Raw genomic sequence first — 22,961 nt, forward strand, 5'->3', positions numbered from 1 at the left:
AAGATACGTTAGACATCATGTTCATAGTGAACACTTATTGGAATCCACATGTCACGTGCAATGAAGAATTCCTGGATGCAATGGAAAAATTACTTGATGAAGCCTGTACAAATCCAAGTCAATCACAAAATAATAAATGGAGACCTAAATACAATTTTCCCAGAAATCGGCGATCAAAAACCGCATCTTGCAAGATCTACACCTGTCCTGAGAGGGGTAGGCAATGGGCAGCTTTAATGAATGCACGTGATTTACACAATCTACACTGGATGAGATCAAAATCCAATTTAAGAGCCCCAGCATGGGAGAGGCAGGGCCAAAGTGGCACAATTGACCACACCTATGCATCAAGAGAACTGCTGGCGCAGACTAAATCTTTCAAAGTGGAAATAACAGCAAACAGCGACCATAATATCCTGATGACAGTGTGGCATGCGCCACAGAAACTAAGAACTCACATGATGGATGACGTTGAAGACTGTGAGAGGGGTACTCGCCTCAAACTGACGGAGAAAGCAATCCGTCAAATATCAAAGTTGTACCAAGTCCACAACATGCTTACAAGAAAAGTCATGAAACTTGAAGTGGACTATTTACCACTCCTCACAGTACATCGCTTTAAAAAAGCAACAAAGAAATGTTCTTCGAACCCACACAACCATACGTATGACCAGGAGGTGGTTGGCCAGAGAAGAATTACACGACAAATAAAGTGTACAGCGAGGAAAACAAGTTCTGTGGAAAATCAAAGAAAGGCTAAGAATTGCGAAAAAGCATATAAAAACTGGCTCATACAGCATCGTATTAAATTATACCAACAGGATGTAGAACAGATGCTCCGGGTGGTTTGTGGAAGGAAGCCCAGGGATTTCTGGTCATTGATAAAGACATCGACGAAAAACAACATTGACTCACTCCAAAATAACGTGGGTGAAGGACTTTGGGTAGAGAACTTTATAAATCTCTACGAACAACCGACGGCAGTCAGTCTGGTGACTCAAAATCAAAGCCAAGGAACCTGGGATATTCCCTGTGACACAGAGACAATCTTTGCTAAAATCACTAAACTTAACAGCTCAAGAGCACCTGGCCCAGATGGGATCATGAATATCGATTTAAAAAATAACCCTCGGGAGTGGTCCCTCCTCATCAGTAAAGTTTTACACAACTGTAATCAAAACAAGTCAATTCCGCCGACATGGAAGACAGCAAACGTTGTGCCAATTTTCAAAAGGGCACAAAAGATGATCCACAGCATTACAGCCCAATTGCACTCCTTGGTGTTATTTGCAAAGTCTTTGGACTACTAGTGCTAGAATACTTCCAAGCATGGCTAAAAGAGGTGGACTTTATTGACCCCTTCCAGGTGGGGTTCGTTAAAAACATAGGAACCACAGAAAACATCGTATTGCTGAGCAGCATAAAAGCGAAGATTCTACAAGGGAGACCTAGAGTCTTTATTGTGTTTCTTGACCTGGTACAAGCATTTGACCAGGTCAACCGGTGCCGCCTTTGTGGGAAATTGGCTTAACAGAACTGCCCGGAATCGCTGTTGGGCCCTATTAAAGCAATGTACTCGGGGACATCAATGAGAGTAAGGCTCAGCCGAGCAGGTGCCCTGTCAAAGGAAATCTCCACAGCAAGACGAGTCAAACAGGGTTGCCCACTGGCGCCAGCTCTGTATAATGCTTACATGGCAGACTTCGAAGACAGTGAAAAGGGAATTCGAGCCTTTCCACCGACAATAGGTGTTTCTAGGGTCTCACGACTACTCTACGCCGACGATATCATCCTACAGGATCAGACGGCGGTGGGCCTTCAAAGACAATTGAATAACCTAATAAAATACCTACAGGAAAACAACTTGGAGTTAAATAAGGCAAAAACAAAAATTATGACATTTGAAAATTCAATCAATAAACTTGAAACATTGAAATGGTATGCCGAGGGTGTTGTGTTGGAGCGGGTGATAAGTTTCAAATAACTTGGTGTAACTATAAACAGCAACTCATCTGAACTACATATGCAGATGACTCTCCATGAAAAGATGAAAGTGCTGACCATCCAAGCGAAGGATAGAAAATGTGTCCGCTTTTCTTTGATCCCGACCTTGAATTATTACAAAGCTAAAGTAGTCCCAAGTGTATCCTATGGCAGAGAAGCAATGCCTAAAATCCTAGAAAAAATATAGCCTAAATTGGAGGGATACTTTTGGCACCAGATCCTTGGCCTACCGCAATCAACTTCAGTGGTCCTTATTCACCGAGAACTGTGTTTGACATCACTGAAGGCGATTATTGCCAGAAAGTCTTTAATGTTGTACAGAAAGGTTATTCTTCATCCAAGGCCTCTTCATCCAAGGCCAAAAATATTTGACATCATTGCAAGAGAATTGGAGGGAGGTAAAAATTAAATGTTAAGGAATTGGGCTCTGGAAAACTATCGACTCCTAGATGAAATAGGTACAACGTAAGAAGAGCTCCTAAATAGCCGGACCAAATTCGTAAACCTGGATTAAGACCTTGGAAGCTGCTGGTAAATACAAACTAACCAAGAATGTTACAATCAATGTAAAGAAAGTTAATGAAGTCAGAGGATATCTAGCAAAATTCCCAGACAAAACCTTAGGCCCGATTTTTCTGAGGACACGTCTCAATCTTATGAAAAGTAAGGAAATAATAGCGATAAGAGGCAAAACCAGTTCTAACAAATGCCGCTTCCGCAGAGCTTCAGACCAAGTAGAAACATTGCGACATCTGATCTTATCCTGTACCGGGACACAGAAAGCAAGAGATACATACTTGGGCAACATTCCGGAGTCGGCAACCACCTACGATGAAGAAACATGGTGGTCTTTACTAATGTGCGATGAAAAGACACAATGAGTGATAGCTGTAGCTCTAGTTATCAAGACTATTGGCTGGAGAAGTATTTGAACTGAGTTAACCAAGGATTAAGGAGGAATCATCTTTTATTGTTGCAGTGGAACTTTACTGTAAAAGACCAGGATGTAAACTGTGGCAAAGTCTTGTATTGTAAAAATTGTGTTACAATTAAGGCATCGAGGCGCTGTTACAGGAGATTTGTAAGAATTTTGAATTAGTGGTGACATGTGACCAATGTGGTCTCTTAGTTACAGGAACACTGATACTAGGTGACTTTGTATGCAGTTACAAGAGATACATAAATCATTAGAGTTTAAATAGCAGACTTTGTTAAGAGTTATGCATCGCAGTCCTTATTACAACACAGATAGCGGACGACTCATACAATTTAAACAAAAAGCTTGGTTTTGATTGCTTTACGGAATGCTTGGTGGGACTCTATCGTTCTTAGGTGTGTGGGAAGGGCATTCCAGTGGTAGGTGGCCATCGTAGGAAAGCTAGCGCCACCGACGCAGACTTTCCTTGTCTTGGGAGTGCGAATCATGTTCGAGTAGCCTTGTCTCTGAGGTCTGGTGGAAGTATGAATGGAAATTCTTTGAGCTAGGTAGGGGAATGTAGAGTTCATGCAGGCATTTATGCGTGAGGGCGAGAGTTTTGAAGACAATTCTCTCTTCGACAGGCAACCAGTGGGCCTGCCTTCTCACTTCCGAAATGTGGTCTTTCCTTGAGGTTCCTGTGGCGGCCCCAAGGGCAATTTTCTGGGCCATTTGGAGCTTAGCCAGGTTTTTACACGAAGTCCCAACAAGGAGGGCATTGCAATAGTCCATCCTGGATCCAATTATTGCCCTGGCGATGGTGATATATATATATTTGGCCATGCAGACTGACCATGGCTGAAGGCAAACCTTAATGGCAGTTACTGTTGTAATGTAATTAGTGATGCTTTCAGTGATGTGATCGGTGATGTCATCATTGTGGTCATAGGCCGCGCAACAGGGGGCACAAAGTAAAGGTGGCTTAAGCTGAATTTAAGGGGTTTAGTTACGTTAAGTCCTCATCTTAATGTCGCTGCAACTAAAGATTTTTCTGTGAAAAAAATATATGTATCTATATCTATATCTATATCTATATATATATATATATATATATATATATATATATATATATATATATATAGAGAGAGAGAGAGAGAGAGAGAGAGACTGTCTGTGCGTGTAGTTCGGAAGAGGGGCAGGCAACCCCCGCATTGCAACAGAAAAGTCAAAATTCGACATTCAGCAGTCGAACTAGATAGAAGACAACAAACTGTAGATCCTAATGAATGATACTTTCGCAGCCAGGGGACACCGTTGGGACGTTAGCAAAAATGCGCCACAAAGGCTAATTCCTTTAAGAAGATGCAATAAAGCGAATCATTTTCTACTGGAACCTGTGTTGAGTAATTTCCCTTAGATACCCTTGCAATTGGGACCAGAGTGATGGGCACAGTTGTGCAATTAACCTCTTTGTTTGAACATGTGGCGAACTCCGGTTGGAGCAGGGACGTCTGTGTTACAAGAGCTGCTTGTTTGCATGTATGTTTAAAAAATAATAGATTTGTATAAGCTACTTAAAAAGAACTGGTACCACCCAATGTTCAACACTGAAAATGCAAACACTTACGGAAATGACGGAGGCTCTTGAAGGTGGAGCTGTATTTGGCATGAGGACCCTCCCCTCATGTCCAAACCACTTTAGTGCATACGCAAACGCGCGCCCATAGTTCCCCGCAGACATTGTGATGAATGGCCCTTGCTGTGCACGAGCAAATTGATTTGCAACTCCTCTGATTTTAAAAGAACCTGCCAAGAAGGAAAAAAGAATGTAATTGTCACAGCACCAACATTTACAGCACTGCACATCTGTTCACTCTTTGCCCGTAGTAGAATGGAGAAATTGACTCAAACATTTATGTGTTCAAACCTTTTTTATTAAAGTTTCAAGACGACTATACAACAAATCTCAACTCAGAAACTGTACACAACTATGAAGTTACATACCGCACTTACATCCCAGGGATGTCATTTCACCAAAATGCCAGGGGTAGTGGAAGTGACATCACACGGGCCTTGACCTTTGATGACATCACAGGAAGGGAGGTCATTTGACCCCCGCCCCAAGTGACATCACTGGAAGTGATGGCACACAACCTTCAGATGCATCTAACACCTGTGTTTCCAGGCGTTCTGTGAGAAACCTAGAGGTGTCTCACTTGCTAGTCCCAGGGGCTCTGTCAACCAGGTGGCCAGGACACGGCCATCGCTATTAGATCCAGTTCCTGCGGGACCAGTGCGGGATGATCATCTGGATGGGGGGTCGTCAGGGAGTGGAAGTGGGACACCGACGGGTAAGACACCGATATTCTGCTTCTTATAACACCTTTTCCCCATCCTTCCACGTAGGATACTCAGAAACTCTAACCCCCCCCACCCTTTCCCGACACAAACAATTTCTCACGAAAGTCCATTGACCAACACCAGAGCGTTTTCCTGACATGTCCCAACACAAGGGTCAGGCAAAGTCAGGCAATTGACCATAATCACACACACCTGACGGCCCTTTCCCTTCTCCACAGGGATAAAAGGTGGAGCACGAGAGCACACTACGAATAAGGCAGACTGCATGATGAAATAGCTATCCCAAGGTATCAGTTCAAGAGAAGGAGAAAGGTGGTGAGAACCGAAAGGGCGACAAGGAGAAGCGACCCTGCCCTTTCAAGCAAGACCCACAAAGTCTCTGTAAAAGGAATCACAAGACTGCAAACAATAGCCAGCATGTGTTGCAGTAGATGTCAATGGTATACGGAGCCCTCCTACACTGATATCCAAGGCAGGGAGAGATGCTTACTACTGTGACACTGTCCTTGCCTCCAAAGACAAGAAAAGCCAAGCGGTTTATCACAGCCATAAAGTCGAAAGAAGACCCGATAAGAAACCACATTGTGCTGACCCAAAGTTGCGAATGGCAAATTAAGGGAAAATCAAAGAACTGTTAACATGCCATGGGAAAACCAGGGAAAACCAGCTGCATAGGAGTCCGGCTGCTCACTTGAGAGACTCTGGTTGATTCCCCTATTTTTGAAACTACCAATACCAGAAGGCCTTAGGAGAGCCACAAGGATAATGTCAAAGTGGTCATGCAGGGGTCTAGCAAAATCCCCTGTACAGTCGAAAATCTTTGACTGACAGGTAATTGGAAAACAAAGGGAAGCAAATCCCACATAGTGCGAAAGTAGAAGGAACTGTGAGGCTGGCAAATTTGAACCCGGAGGAGGGATGCCTGCAGAACTGGGCAAAGCAAGATGCCCCAATGAACATTGTGTTGACAAGAGCGAACCCGACAAAGGGATGTCCACAGTGAATTGTCTAAAAGGACATTAAGACTTGTGAATAAAAGCCGTAGTGAACCCGACGGAGCAAGGCTAACTTTCAAGATGGATATGAGCACGGAAGTGGGGGATCCAAGGGTGAAAAGCCATCACCCAAAGACCCATGAATACAATAAGTGAAATCTGTTTGAATAAGAGCCGTAGTGAACCCGACAGAGGGAGGCTAACATTCGAGAAGACTCTGAACCTGGAAGAGGGGTAACCCGGGGTGAAAAGCCATCATCCAAAGACTTGTGCATGCAACCTGTGAAATTGTTTAGGAAAAAGCCAAAGTGAACCCGACCGAAGGAGGCTAACATTCGAGAAGGGTCTGAACCCGGACTAGGGGGATCCAGGGGTGAAACGTCATTACCCAACATACATACGGAAAGGAACTTTTTGTTTGGTTATTTTGAACACATCAGGTCCTCGAAGGCAAGAGATTTTTTTGTATAAATGAGACTTAACCACCGAAGATCCTGATACCTGAGAACATAACTATACTCTCTTGGTGGGAAAGCTCAAGAGTGTGCTGTGCTCAGGAGTCTCACCTTGTCCCATGCTCAAAATGTGGGGACGGGAGACCCCCGGCTACCACATCCTAACTTATCATTTTGTGAACACTTCTTTCTTTCTTATGAATCCTATCCCTCACTCTTTGTGTATTGAGTTGTAAGGATTCACAATAGTTTTTTTTTAGCATAGGCCCTTTTATTTGACAAGACCCACTAGGACTACCTTATTATTTGATGGTCACAGCTTGCTCCCATCTTAGATTTATGGTTAGACTAGGCGTTTTTCCAAACTTCCTTACAGCTCTCATTTCCACCAGATATAAGAACCGAGGCACAGAGGGAGGCAAGATTTGTCCACAATATTACATTTGGGGAATGCCATTTTCACGATTTGACAGGGAGACTATATGTAAAACATACATAATGCAGTACTTGTAACATCTATAGATCGATGGACACAGACGTACTCGTTATCTGTGGCATTGATGTGTTAAACAAGCAAAAAAACACTGACCTGGGGAGGCATGCGCCGTCTGTTTACCCAGGAGCAAAAAGCTGCACGAGCAAAGCGTGAAGATTAAATTATTGACTAGGATTTAGTATCAACAAAAATTCACTGGTTATAACCATAGCTATGAGTCAGCTACCACTACGATAGAAGAAACCTATTGTGCGGATGTAAGCTGAAGCCATCTGTCATCGTGTGCACTTATCTTTTAGTTATGTGACAAGCAACCACATGTTGTCCCCCACAACCCAGAGCCGAACATGTTCTAGGATTTGATACATGGCTCTTCTTCAATCTTTTTTAACTGGTTGAGGTGTGTGGGGCAAGGGGGCTGCACTTCCCTCAAGAGTGGGGCTCAATGCATCTACGATTTTCAAAGCCCTGTGTGCGAGGTGCATTATTCAATTATCCCCACAGGACCGGCCTGTGAATGAAGCTACCACAAAGCCCTTTCCAAAAAGGGGTTTGAGTGGGGAGGGGTGGGTACCTCCATGGCTCTCTCACTTCTGAGACTCTGTATACAATGCTTTTTTTCTTAAACAGCGTTGCACCAGAGCAGGGTCCTGGTTGAGTTTGCGGCCCCTCTCAACCAATTACATCATACTTGAATGCGTTCAAGGTGAGCAGAGCCCAATCAGTGGCGTAGCACAAAATTTGAGCCGTGCTGAGGGCCCCCCACCCAAGCTCCTTAACAAAGCACAGGGCACGCCACACCCCAGAACGGCCTGCACCACCGCGTGTCCCAAGAACGGCCCGTACCACCACGAGTACGCAATGTTCATGATGGTTATGCCGCTGCAAGGGGATGCACTACTCCAAGTGAAAGAAGTAAATGTTTTTTAATCAGAGCTTAAATGTTTCACCTAGCGTAGAAAGAAATGGGCGGTGCCTGGTCCCAAAATATATCAGCCACCAGTGGTGGCTGGTGAGTTGTTTTTTTTGCAGGGTGTAAATATTTGCCACAAATATGCGACTGCGACTGAGCATAGTGAGGGGGCCCAAACTAACGAAAATGGGTTTGGGGGCCAGGGAGATTCTTCCCCCGCCCATTAGAAAATGTTTTGAATAATGAGTTAAAATGGTGCATTACACAGCACACTTTCTGTGAAATTTGGGTAGAAGGCCAGACAGTTTGCAATCGGTTTTGTAGGCTGTAGGGTAACTCATGGACAAAAGTACAATAGATACAAGTCACCAAAAGTGCATTTCCCAATGCATTGTCATGCAGGTCCCTTCAATATGTGCCAGTATAAAAACATGTTCATGCTGACTGTGCCCGTACATTTCTATGCTGGCTCCACCAACATATGCTATTATTCCCATATAACAACATACTTTAAAAAACACCTCAAAGCGAATATGAGTATCATTACTGGCAGTAGGCACAAAGCTGGCTCTGACAATATATGAAAGTACTCCTATGTAAGAGAACACTACCGTTGGTTTGGCCTTTAAAAGTGACATGTCACAATAATAAAGCATATTGTGAGAAACCTGGGGTATTCTCCCATGTAGACACAGAGAATCTTCTATTCGGGTGGCCTGGGGAGGGCCATCGATTTTGTATCCCAACCAGGGGGGTGGACAAGCGAGGGAGGATCACTTGGGTTGGGGAGGTCAGGGTTGCCCATTGGAAAATACCCGAAGGAAGACGCAGTATTCCAACCAGACAGTGGTGATAGAGGAAGTCCCAGGTGCCTTTGTGGGATATCTCTACTCCCATGACCTAAATCAGGGCGGCAGGATCCTCAGATCATACCCTATCCATCATGGCCCCAGTGTAAGGAGGAAAGGAGCTAATTACCCACAAGGGAGCGGGAGAAAGGCACAGGTGGCACGGGATCAGAGCACTGAGAATAAAACATTTTCATTCTCTCCAAATCATTGGGGAAATCGCCTAACGCCCATTACGCGTAGATCAGCAGCAGACCGGAAGCTAGGGGCAATTTCCTCCGGCAGGGGTGAACACAAAAGGAAAAATTCATATATCCCCTGGCAATATTCAGATAAGGTGACCAAAACTCAAATGAAACCCGGTTATCCCTTTAAACAATCTTCCCTAATCTCAAAGAAAGATTTACACTCTCAGCTCATCTCCCCCACCCCATTTTCAAGAAATACTGAGACGAGGAGGAGGCCACTAAGATCAATGAGGATTACCAATAGGGAAAACATGGGGAAATTATGGGCAAACGACTTTAGAAAAACCATTGTCCCACTAATAGAGTCAGGCAGAGCCAGGCAGTGATCGGTAACCATTCACACCTGACTCCACTTGACTGTGTGTTCAGCTATAAAAGGTATGGTCCGTCACAGAAACTTGAGCGAGCTCGGGCTGCAGTCCAGTCCAGTGAAGTCTAGAAGCGGAGAGAAGCAGAAGCTGCAGGCAGGAGGGAGACGGCGCGCAGACGCTGGTCCGGTGTGTGTGGGATGCAGCATGGCCAGGGAGCCGTAGAAGTGCTGACTGCATTCCGCAGGGAAGGACCAGCAAATTGCTTGTTCCCTTGGGGTCAGTGCCGGCCCCAGGGGTGCCCCAGGGGCAGGTGGGGGGAACCTGACCTCCATCCCGCACTGCCTGAAAGAGCCGCCTCTCTATGCGACGCTGCCCTGTAAATGTGAGAGAAACCCTGGGAGCATGCATTTAGATGAGAGCGGAGAGGGAGAAAGGCATAGAATCGGAAAGAGAGATAAGTGTGAAAGTAAAAAGCGAAAGAAAAGTGAAAAGGCTAAAAGTGCAGCAAGGAGACAGAAAGCAAAAGAAAGTGTCATGCTCTGACATTCGGGTGGCTGTGGAGAGAATAGACACTCAGACGCCATTAATGTGCCTTTGTTTTCTTTCCCACTTCTGGGTGTTGTAAGTCTGGTTTTCTTTTCCTCGCTGCCGGCGCAGGTACTTAGCCACGCCCCCCCTGCAACGGTGCGTTGCAACCCTTCGTTTTTCCTTGGGTCTATGCGCTACTGCTCTTCCATTATTTCCTTCCGCCCATTTTTTCGTGCCTCATTCTTTCTCCCTCTCTCTCCGCTTACCGTTCTCAGGTTTTCCTTTCCGTTGCTTTCCATCCCGCTTTCGCTCTCTCTCATCTTTCTTTGCCGCTGCTTGTAGCGTTTCTGCTGTGTTTACTTTCGGTATTGACTCGCTTCCGGGTCTCTCTCTCTATCCCTCCGGAGCTCTCCTTTCCTCCTTGGTTACCGCTACTGGTTCTTCTTTATCCTTTTTTTTCCCTCCTGCAATCTATTTTAGGCTGGTTCACTTCCCTTCTTGTTTCTGTCCTTCGGTGCCCTCCTTCTCCTGGCTACGTTGAACCCGTGGATTGTTTGGGGTTTGACTGTCTCCCAGCGCTCTGAGTTACTTATACTACGACCGGATTTCCACGCTCTCAAGGCACCAGGCTGCTCTCCTTCAATTGCATCATAGACTTGCCTCCATTGAACTGCCTCCAGACTGTTCTTCTTCTTTGTGAAATCCTCAACACCACTTTGAAGAGGTTATTTGTGCCTTTTGGCTTTTTCCTCTTCCTCGGCTCTCGCGGGAGGGTGTCCCCTGCTGTTCTGCTCTCCCACAAGCCGGCAGAGTGGCGTCCACCCGAGGGAGGCCATATCTTCATAAGAAGAAACAAGTACTCCCCAGAAAGAAGGGAAGAAGACCCATATCTTTTTCTGAGGATCTGACTGGTGAGGAGGAGGAGGGGGAGTTTTTGGACTATCCACATGGTGTAAGGCCTGACAGTTTGCAACGCCACGAAGAAACTAATATGGCTACAGCAGAACAGGTCCAGGAATTGGTTAATGCAATCCAGAATCTATCACAAGAAGTACAGACATTAAAGACCGAGAATGCTACCCTTCAACAGAGGATGGTGGTTCAAGAACAGCTGCAGGCACAACTCCCTTCCATGCCTATAGCATTGGGAAATACGACGGCACGCCACATAGTTTCAAGCACTTTATGGAAGCCTGAATAATATTCTTTACCTTTCGTCCTCAGACCTTTGCCTCCGATCAGGCCCGAATTGGGTTTTTGATCTCTAATCTTAACGGTAATGCCCTGGCTTGGGCAACTCCTCTGGTCACGGGTGCTAGCCCCCTCTTGCAGGATTATGCTGCTTTCACAGCTCAATTCAAACAAGCATTCGAGCGTCAAGAAGCAGTTCAGGTGGCCAGTGAAGAGCTCCTGGACATTCGACAAGGAACCTCAGACTTGCTTACTTACATTTCCCAATTCAAGAAAGTGGAGCCGAGACTGGTTGGCTAGAAGCGGCACAGTTCACTATATTCATACAAGGACTCCGAGAAGATCTCAAGGATGAACTCACCAGAATAGCCCGACCTACCTCATTTTCTGATCTGTTATCTACGGTGCTACAACTAGACTATAGAATTGCAGAAAGACGAGCTCAATGAAAAAAGACTCGTATTCCTTACCTACCTCCTGATTCTTCCACTCCAATGTCCTCCTCACCCAGACCCCCTAAAGAGGAACCTATGCAGATTGGTGTTGCCCGGGGTCCTTTGACTCCTGAAGAAAGAAAGAGAAGAAGAGACAACCTATTGCGTATGTATTGAGAATCCAACAAGCATATGTTACGTGAATGCCCAGTAGCGGCGGGTTCTCGAGGGTCACACTGCAGTCCCCATGTCAGTAACCTCGGCAGTTTCCACTGACGACAATCGTCTTATGGTTGTGAATTTACAACTACACCTTGGGCAAACTGTTATAGATGCCCTGGGACTGGTTGATTGCGGAGCAGCAGGATGCTTTAAGGACACTGTATGGGCTAAGAAGACTGGTATTGAGTTGCTTGAAAGAGGAGAGGATCAGAAGGTGGAAGGAGTGGATGGTAGGCCACTAAGTTCTGGACTCATTACTCATGTCACAACTCCACTTATCATGACCATCATGCAGCGTTCTGAAACGATACAGTTTGACCTAATAAGAGCCGCACATTTTCCCATTATATTGGAGATTTCTTGGCTCCGTAGACACAATCCTACTATAGTTTGGACAAGGAATCAGATGGCATTTCCTCTGACATCTGTGTTAAACAGTGCTCATCAGGAACCCACTATGCCATGGTCAAGGCGGTAACTGAATCGTACTCTCCTTCAAGAGCAGTAGGAATCAATCATATACCAGCCAGTCTGTGTGAGTATCATGAGGTGTTTTTTGCAGATGATCCACAAACTCTGCCTCCACATCGTCCAGAAGATTGTTCCATCGAATTGGTCCCCAACGCTCTGGTGCCCTTTGGTCATATGTTTTCACTGTCCCTTAAAGAGAAGGAAGCCCTACGAAGATAGCTCGATGAAAACATTCAGAATGGGTTAATTCTCCCTTCTCATTCACCGGCAGGGGCATCCCTGTTTTTTGTTCCTAAACGGGACACTCACGAACTAAGACCATGTATAGATTATCGTGGTTTAAATCAAGTTACCATTCGAGACAGGTATCCTATGCCACTCATCAAGGACATTCTGGAGGCCGTGCAAGGGGCAGTGGTGTTTTCAAAACTCGATTTGCGACGGGCATATCATCTTCTCCGTATACGGAAGGGTGATGAATGTAAGACTGCATTCCGGACACCTTATGGACACTTGAGTACTGTGTAATGCCCTTTGGCCTTGTCAATGGACCTTCCATATTCCAAAGATTCATGAATCGTATTCTTTCAAATCTCTTATTTCACACCACAATTGTATATCTGGATGATATTCTAGTATACTCCTCCTCGTTTGAGCAATTTAAGAACCACCTTAAACAGGTGGTACAACGCCTTAGTGAAAACCATCTCCTTATAAATCCAGAGAAATGTGTTTTTGAAGCTCTCACAGTTCCATACTTGGGGTTTATCTTGACCAATGCTGGTATCCAGATGGACCCACAAAAGGTTGAAGCTATTCTGAAATGGCCTTCCCCTACGACCATTAAGGGGGTCCAGAGATTCTTAGGGTTAGCAAATTTTTACCGCAAGTTCATTTAAAATTTTTCAAACACCGTATTGTCCATCACTTCACTCCTCAAGAAATCCTCGTCCCAGTTTAAATTGACTCAACAAGCGGAAGACGCCTTCTCCCGTCTCAAACAGCTTTTCTGCAAAGCTCCCATACTCCGACAACCTGACCAGGAACGTCCCTTCATAGTAGAAACGGACGCTTCTGCAGCTGCCTTGGGAGCTGTATTGTTGCAGGAATACCAGGGCAAGGAACAACCTATTGCATACCTTTCCAAGACTCTTACTCCTAGCCAAGTAAACTATTCGGTGATAGAAAAAGAGATCCTCGCTATGAAGACCGCCTGTGAAGAGTGGAGGTATTTGTTACAGGGTGCCACCTTTCCGTTTGTGTTACGGACAGATCACAAGAATCTGACATTTATTCAACAGATGGAGTGTAGTAACTCCCGACAAGCTAGGTGGGTCCATTTCTTTGCGCAGTATGAATTTACCATCACTTACATTCCAGGGTCTAAGAACACTCTAGTTGATGCCCTTTCCCGCATGCCCATTCCTGGTACAGTATTAGAACATCGCCCAGAACCGATCATATCCCCTTCCAAGATCGTTAGTCAGGTGTAAGGATTCCTACAGAAAGTTAAAACAGCTACTAGCAGTGTAACTCTCCTTCCAACTTTAACACATGAAGACCAGATCAAGACACAGGAAGGCCTGTTGTTCTTCAATGATAATCTATTTCTACCTGACGTTGAGAGCCGAAACATTGCCCTTAAATGGTGTCATGACAACCGTATGGCTGGACATAGGGGCAAGACCAACACGGTTGAACTTCTCAGGAGGCAGTTTTGGTGGCCAGGCCTAGTATCAGACGTGCACAAGTACGTTCGCTCCTGTCCGACTGCTTGCAGGTCTAAATACACCTTGAGGAAGCCTATCGGTCACTTACATTCATCACCGCTACCTACCAGAACATGGAGTGTTCTGTCTACAGACTTTATTGTAGATTTGCCACCTTCAGAGGGGAAGTTGTGCATTATGGTAACGGTGGACTCATTCACCGAGTTAGCCCATTTCTTTCCTCTCCTCGGCCTTCCCACCGCTGCTGAGATGGCTGAAGTATTCGTAAAGGACGTTTTTAGGCTACATGGCTTACCAGAAAAGATAATATCTGATCGTGGTAGCCAATACACATCTCGGTTTTGGAAGGTTCTGTGTACTAAGTTGGGTATAGAACACGCCATGTCGTCAGGGTTTCACCCTCAGACAAACGGGCAGACAGAGAGGCTTAATGCCTCTTTGGAGCAATATTTCACTGTTACACTAATTCGCAACAAGATAACTGGGTGACACTGTTGCTAACAGCTGAATTTGCCTATAATAATGTCAAACACAGTGCCACTATGATGAGTCCTTTTTTTCACCTATGGTTTTCATCTGTGTTCCCTTCTACCCAATGATCTCAAAGGCCTCAGCAGTACCATCGGTTAATGCCGTTCTTGATAGCATTTCTAAAGCCCATGTCCTTACCCTCAAATCATTACTGGCCGCCCAATGTAGATGCAAGACACATTACAACTCCCGTCACCAGGCTCATCCCTTATGGGAAAAAGGGACCAAGGTTTGGTTGTCTACTAGATTTCTGCCACGTTGGTTACGGGTTTCTAAACTATCTCCAAGATATATAGGTCCTTTTATCATCATTGAACGGATCAATCCTTTAGCTTATCGCCTACGATTACCTGACCATATGAAGCGCATACACCCTGTCTCTCATTCCTCACTACTCAAAGAATATCATTCGGATCCATATCAACACCCTCACCCTCACAATCAGATCAACCAGGACATACCCCCGGAATAATATGAGGTGGCGTCCCTTGCGGACTCTAGATATCGGAAGGGACGTTTAGAATACCTGGTCCATTGAAAGGATTCCCCCATTCCGAGGATTCCTGGGAACCTGTTTACCATCTACACGCCTCCCGGTTGATTCGTAGTTATCATAGCCGGCATCCCAATAAGCCGGGGGGACCCTCAATGCAGAGGGGGTATACTGTCATGCACCGACATTCCGGGCAGCTGTGGAGAGAATGGACGATCAGACGCCATTAATGTGCCTTTGTTTTCTTTCCCACTTCTGGGTGTTGTAGGTCTAGTTTTCTTTTCCTCTATGCCGGCAGAGGTACTTAGCCAGGCCCCCCCTGCAACGGTGCGTTGCAACCCTTCGCTTTTCCTTGGGTCTATGCGCTACTGCTCTTCCGTTATTTCCTTCCACCCATTTTTTCGTGCCTTGTTCTTTCTCCCTCTCTCTCCGCTTACCGTTCTCAGGTATTCCTTTCCGTTGCTTTCCATCCCGCTTTCACTCTTTCTCGTCTTTCTTTGGCGCTGCTTGCAGCGTTTCTGCTGTCTTTACTTTCGGTATTGACTCGCTTCCGGGTCTCTCTCTCTATCCCTCCGGAGCTCTCCTTCCTCCTCGGTTGCCACTCCTGGTTCTTCGAGGGAGGCTATATCTTCATAAGAAGAAACAAGTACTCCGCAGAAAGAAGGGAAGAAGACCCATATCTTCGTCTGAGAATCTGACAGGTGAGGAGGAGGAGGGGGACTTTTTGGACTATCCACATGGTGTAAGGCCTGACAGAAAGCTTGCAAGAAAATCAGATCGGGGCAAAATGCAAGTGAAAGCCTGGTTGAAACAGAAGATGAGAGAAAGTGAAAAAGAAACAGTGAATGGCCCGTAATAAGAGAGGGGCACGAGAAAGTTATAGAAGAGTGTCTGCGGCATGAAAAGAAAGGTGCCAGTCTGCACAGAACCAAAAGAGGCTGCAAAGGTGCACGCAAAGGACAGCAAATTAGTAAATAAGGTGCAAGGGTGCACATAAAGGAAAGCAGAAGAAAAGGGATGCAACTAGCATTGAAATGGAATAAAGAGGTAATAGAAGAACGTGAGAGCCAAGAGAGGGGCAATAATGTCAGAGTTGTCACAACTAGGAAAAGCAAAAAACCTTGCATTTTTTAAAGCCTCTGATTCTACCCCATGAAAGAATGCTTTAGGAATTCAAGACAGAAATGCAATAAATCATATGTTGTGTTTGAAATATGGAAGTGGCCTAGAGCTTGGGGAAGGAAGGAGACCCTGAGAGGCCTATTTAAGAAATCAAAGTACAGCCCAATAAAGAACTGAGTTTTTTTTGTGTTTCAAAGTTGAAAGGGGCCTGAGCTTGGGGACGGGAACCCTAAGAAGCCTAACCAAGTCAGAGACTTGTTGAGTTTTGTTGAACTGGTAAAGAGGATTGAAGTGTGGGGAAGGGAACCGTGGAAAGCTTACAAAAGGAACTGTGTTGTTATTTTGTAATAGTGTTTTGAAAGTTGATGAAGCTGAGGCTTGGGGAAGGGAACCCCAAAGAACTTAAAGACATTTGAATGTAGTCAGAATAGCTACAAGGGACCTGTGGAGAAGGTCTTATGAATAGCTCTGTGAATTGAACATATTTGTGTGACATTGACCCAACAGCACCTGGTGTAAGACCACCTGAAACCAATCCTGGTTTACATTTTTGTTGAGCTACTTATTTTTGAAAATAATTCCTATCGCGTTTTTATACAGAGTGAGGGGAAGCATAGGTTTAGACACAGACAGACTTTTATTTTGAACTCTTATATAGCGACGGCCGCTAGAAACATAAGTTGAGGGAATTGTCCAGTCAGGCATTACACCAACACAAGAACTTTAGTCAATAAAGGTTTTTGAACAAACCCACTTGAGTCTGTGTCTCTCTTGATACTATGCCTGCCTCACAATGTTCAAACTGGTTCCAATGTAAACCAGTCTAGACCCACAGGAACACTTATCATCCTTGCTCCATCATAGATGCTCTGTTAATAAAACATCATGCTACAGTAAAAAATGTACAGGCTGCTACACCGAAACGTCAGTCTAGCAAGGTAATACTACTTATCATGCTTGCTTTATCAAAGATGGCGAGTAATAAATGTTGTGCCACAGTAAGCAATGGCTAGGCTGGCTGTACCAAAATGCCAGCCTAGCCAGGTAATGACATACATGAACTTGGCTTTGCTCGAAATTACCAGTAAAACATGCAAAGTCAATAAAGGATGTATCAAAAATGTTCTAGTGATCCCCAGTCTCCCAGGGACATACACACATACACACGCAGGCATCCCCTTTCACCCACCCACACATCTCCTCTCACACTGCTATCTGTACGAGCCCTATGATTACTGCAACTTAACACTATGTGCCTGACCTCATTCTCTAGATAACAACATAGCAGACTTAGCAGTTACTCTGCCTGCACTATACCATAACTAAAACTCTAGCCACCTATCCAGATACAGGACGCTTACACATTACACAATGCTCCTTATACTATCCTATCTAGTATACCTGGCCTCCTCACTTGCCTCACTCGCCCCATGGGAACATCTCACTATGTCGCCTCTTATAGCAACTACAATACAACAATCCACTACACAATATAACATAGCTGACAGAAACCTAAGATTACGAGCAAGACTACCCAGAATCTTTGATCCGCTCATCAAATACGAAACTAACACCACTCGAGAACCTACTCGCAAACCATTCACCCATAACCACGTTAAGCACAATAACTACCAAACTAACAAAGAAACATTTGCCACTCCCAATGCTGCAAAAAATACTACTACACATCTTAACCGCACACCTAAACTCAAAGGAGCCTTAATAAACGCTAGATCCTTAGTCGCCCACGCCATAGAAATATCTGAAGTTATCCTGACAGAAGACTACGATTTCCTAGCCATTACAGAAACTTGGCTGCATGAGGCATCAGGCCCAGCACTATCCCTAGCTGTGCCCAATAATTATACTATCCTCAGATCGGATAGGTGCGGAGCTCGAGGTGGAGGACTAGCCATCATCGTCAAAACTAAACTCCAGACGAGACTCACCCCCTCACCAACCATTGAATCTTGTGAGATAATGTCCACCAAGACACCTACAGCTAACTCACAAACCCTTAACCTTCACTTGATATACAGACCTCCAGGTCCAATCAAGAATTTCATAGAAGACTTAACTACCATCCTATCAGAAAACCTTAAAGATACTACTCAATCAATATTACTAGGCGACCTCAATATTGGCTTTAATGATATCAACGACTTACAAGCCACAGCAGCCTCCAACACCCTAACAGAACTGGGTTACACACAAAGAGTGCTTGAGCCCACCCATATCAAAGGGAGAACCCTTGATTGGATTGCTGACCACAACTGCATTATAGCCACTCTCACCATCTCACCCCAAATCTGGTCAGATCACCATCTAATCTCATTCTCCTTGGACACTGCCACCCCCAAACTGCAACAACCATGTGCACCTCCTGCACTTACCAGAAACAAAAAAAACATGACACTAGACAAACTACTCCCCGGCATCATGCCCACTTTGGACGCTCTACCTGACAACCTTAACCCTAACAGCCTAGTGGAAGAATTTAACAATATCATGAACAAAACTCTTGACAACATCGCACCACTCAAGCTCAGAAACAGCAAGCCAAAGAACCACCTGAACAACTGGTTCACCCCTCTCTTAAAAAATCTGAGATTAGAAAAAAGGAAATGGGAAAATACATGGAAAATTAACCCCAGCCCAGAAAATAAACTGAAATTAGCTAAAATCTCTTCTCATTACAAAAAAGAAATCATCTTAGCTAAACAAGAGACCTACAATAACAGAATCACACAAGCCAAATCAAGTACTAAAGAACTGTTCACCATACTCAGAGAACTGGAAAACCCAATAACACCTCAAGACAACTGTCTTAAAGATAAAAAGTGGTGCTCCGAAATCCAGCAAGCCCTCTCTAACAAAGTCCGAAACCTCCAAAAGAAAATAGAACTAAAACGTGAGACCCTAGCACCCAATATATTACCGCCTATCAAGACACTTCCTAACTCCAAACCCACTACGCAATTCCACTTCTCCAAAGTCTCCATACTAGAAGTAGAGAAAGTAATACTCGGTCTAAAACCGTCCAACTGCAAAGGAGACTTATGTCCAGCACAACTCATCAAAGATGCCGCACGAGATCTAGCACCATTTATCACCAAGTTAATTAATGCCTCCTTTACCACAGGCATTATCCCCAGTAACTTAAAAGAGTCCTGGGTGCTCCCACTCTTAAAAAAGGCTACTCTAGACCCCACTATACCCACTAACTATAGACCTATTACTACGGTACCGTTCCTTCTGAAGATACTGGACAAGGTGGCATATATACAAATCCAGAGCTTCCTGGAACAAAACCAACTACTAGGCTCCCGACAATCTGGCTTCCGCCCTCTTCACGGTACAGAAACTGCATTGATTGACCTGAAAGCCCAAATAGACAAAGTAAGAGATTCTGGAAAACCAGCACTCCTCCTGCTACTAGACCTATCGGCCGCTTTTGATTTAGTGGACCATAAAGTCCTATGTAACCACCTAGATTCAGCAGCACACTTCTCCACTGAGGCTATAGCATGGATACAATCCTTCCTCAGTGACCGCACCATGAGGGTTTTCTCACCTATAGCAGCTGCAGACCCCATCCCTATTACCTGCGGTGTGCCACAGGGATCATGCGTTTCACCAACGCTATATAACATATTCACTAAGCCCCTGTTTGATGATTTGGACCATCTGGGTATCAGGTATACCAACTACGCTGACGATACCCAGATCCTCCTCCCACTCACAGGGGTTTACGAAAAAGATCTAGCAATGGTGAACAAAATATACAGCATCGTTCAGGCATGGATGGCAACCCATGGCCTATGCCTGAACGATGATAAAACTGAGCTTCTTATCCTAGGCACCGCACCCCTCATCAAAAAACTAAGCTCAAACTACTCTTCCTTCATCATAGATGGGAACTGCATACAAGTTGCCAAAGAAGTTAAAACATTAGGCATCTACCTTGATTCTACCCTATCATTCTCCAAACAGGTAAACTCCCTAGCTTCCTCGACAGCCTACACATGTAAGCTCATTAGAGCAGGAAAACAATTCCTTTCCCAGCACAGTTGTCTAACATTAGCCAGAGCCCTTATCATCTCTAAACTAGATTATTGTAACGCACTGTACATAGGAGCCACTAAATCTATCATAAACAAAATCCAGATACAGCAAAACAAGGCCCTCCGAGCGGCATTGAACATCCCCAGGAGAGAACACATTACAGTAATAAGAAGGAAACACAAATGGCTCTCCACCCATGAGAAAATCAGACTCAAAACTGCATCTCTCACATACAAATCCCTACACAACAAAGCCCCCCAATATCTTAAGGACAGATTCACCAGAACACACCCCACAAGACAAACCAGACTTGCTTACACCAATCGCTTACAAGTACCACGCTTTAAACTGACCACCATAGGCGGAGCTAGCTTCCCAGTCAAAGCTGCTCAATTGTGGAACGAATTACCCACTACTGCGAGGCTAGAACACTCCTTTTCCAAATTCAGGCAAATTGTAATCAACTGGCTAACGACAGCAACTGCTAATTGAACCCATGATAATGCTCACGCCTGTTTGCTACACAGTATCTGCACCATACGATTGTAAACTTGTATTGTAAACTTGCACCTATAACTGGTAATGTCTGTAACTGGTAATGTCTGTAACTTGTAACTGTAACCTGTAACTTATGCTCTAAGCTGTACATATTCTTACTTTCTGCGCCCTTATACCCCAGGGTCCGGTGCGCACAATAAATTCTAAACAAACAAACAAACATTAATTCACACACCATTCACCACACAGGCATGCACCCACCCATCCAGACCATTCACACACACAATCACATTCATACCCATTCACCCACCAGTCACTCACCTATATACCTTCTCTCACATACACTTACACAGGCACCCCTCCAGAACATTTATGCACACACTCACACATTCACATTCCTACTCACTCCCCCATAAACCTCTCACGTCCACTTGCACTGCATTCTACACACGGGAACGCACCCACCCACCAGAACATTCAAACACACACTATCACATTCCTACTCATTCACCCACCACTCACTGACCAATACACCTTCTCTTGTGTCCATTCACACTGCATTCTCCATACAGATACGTACCCATCCAGAACATTGAAACACACTATCACATTCATACTCATTCACCCACCAGTCACTCACTCATCCACCTTCTCTTACATCCACTATCACTGCATTCTCTACACAGGCACACACCCGCCCACTCAGAACATTCAAACACAAGCTATCACATTTCATCTCATTCACCCACCACTCACTGTCCCATAGCACATATGTACATCTGACACGCACTTGACACATGCAAAATACACATCACATTTTTTTAAAAAGTTTCCAGCTTCGGTCTGTCACTCCAGCCACCCTCGGCTCCTCTGTGTTGCTCACAACGAGGAACCAGGAAGCTGGGAGAGCTTCCTTGTTCCTGTATATGATCCGCGAGGAAGCCGGAATAGAAGGGGTTGGAGCTGAACATGGCATGTGACACATGCGACATGTCACAGTCAGCACCAACCCCGACTGAGAGTTCCAATCCCGTGTTGAAAGCCACGGCCCAGCCTTCACCCTGGTGTGGTGGGGCTGCACACTGCAGTGGCTGCCGGGGGACCCCACTATTTCAGGAGCATACATTAAAACAAATATATAATATTTCTTATTTTTACAGGGATAGCAAGGGGGAACCCAGAGGTTGAAGCTGTGACTTCTAGCGACCCCCAAATTACGTCCCTGCGACATCCCTCCCTGACCCTCCCAAGTCCACCCACAGTACCATCCACAACCCATCACTCCATTACCTTTCAGTTACTACCTTATCTTCTTTATTCCATGTACTTTCCCAACTGTCCAATTACAACATGTTTAATACTGTGTGCAGTCCTTATTCGTAACTCTGATATATTGCAGAAATCCTTCCCACTTCGTAAAGAAAAGTGTCACTATATTATGTAGTTCATATGGCACTTTCTCACAGACAAGGAGTCGCCACATCTAACCAGTCATCAATAGAAGGGGAGCTGGCTGACCTCCAGAGTGCAGCAATAGTGTTTCTAGCCACTATTAACAGCCTGAGAAGCTGCATCGATTGGGTCAAGCGACCCTCGCCCTGGACATGCTGTGGTGCCCACCATCCCAGAAGGCAGTCTTCCGAGTGCAATCAATCAACAGGCCTGTGATCTGCCTCAGTATACCTACCATCTCTTCCCAATAAGGTTTTAACTTGCGACAGCTCCACCAAATGTGCAAATATGTTCCTGCCGCTCCGCACCCTCTCCAGCATAGCCGAGATTTGCTTTTGCCCATGCAGGCATCTCGTTCAGGGGCTAAATACTACCTCACTAGCATCTTGTAATTTTGTTCTGCATATTGAGTGCTGATTGTCACCTTCGAGATTCTTTTCCATAGATCCGCCCACAGTTTCCCATCCAGGTCCCTGCCTAGCTCTCTGTGCCACCCTTTTACATACATTGGGTGTCCCGCATACCATGAGCGTTGAGGCAATTATACAACTACAAGATCACCAGGAGTGAAAATCAGCTTCTCAAATGAGGTTAGTGTTCTCATGGCACCCATCCTATTATCCCCCTGAAGGACCCAGTGTTGAAGCTGTAGCTGAGTAAAGCGCTCACCTTCAGTT

The 22,961-nt window shown here is 45.0% G+C and overlaps 1 protein-coding gene across 1 annotated transcript in view; it reads right to left on the reverse strand.

Annotated features, from left to right (window-relative positions):
* LOC138514007 (L-threonine ammonia-lyase-like) overlaps positions 1-22,961 on the reverse strand; it is a 416,242-nt gene that overhangs the window by 296,116 nt on the left and 97,165 nt on the right. Inside the window, exon 3 of the mRNA XM_069629234.1 lies at positions 4,548-4,726. Within this exon, the coding sequence (XP_069485335.1) occupies positions 4,548-4,726 (179 nt within the window). The remainder of the gene's footprint in view (positions 1-4,547; positions 4,727-22,961) is intronic.

Source organism: Ambystoma mexicanum, chromosome 12, assembly GCF_040938575.1.
Source record: "Ambystoma mexicanum isolate Mex_15411 chromosome 12, UKY_AmexF1_1, whole genome shotgun sequence".
In the NCBI taxonomy this organism is placed as follows: domain Eukaryota; kingdom Metazoa; phylum Chordata; class Amphibia; order Caudata; family Ambystomatidae; genus Ambystoma; species Ambystoma mexicanum.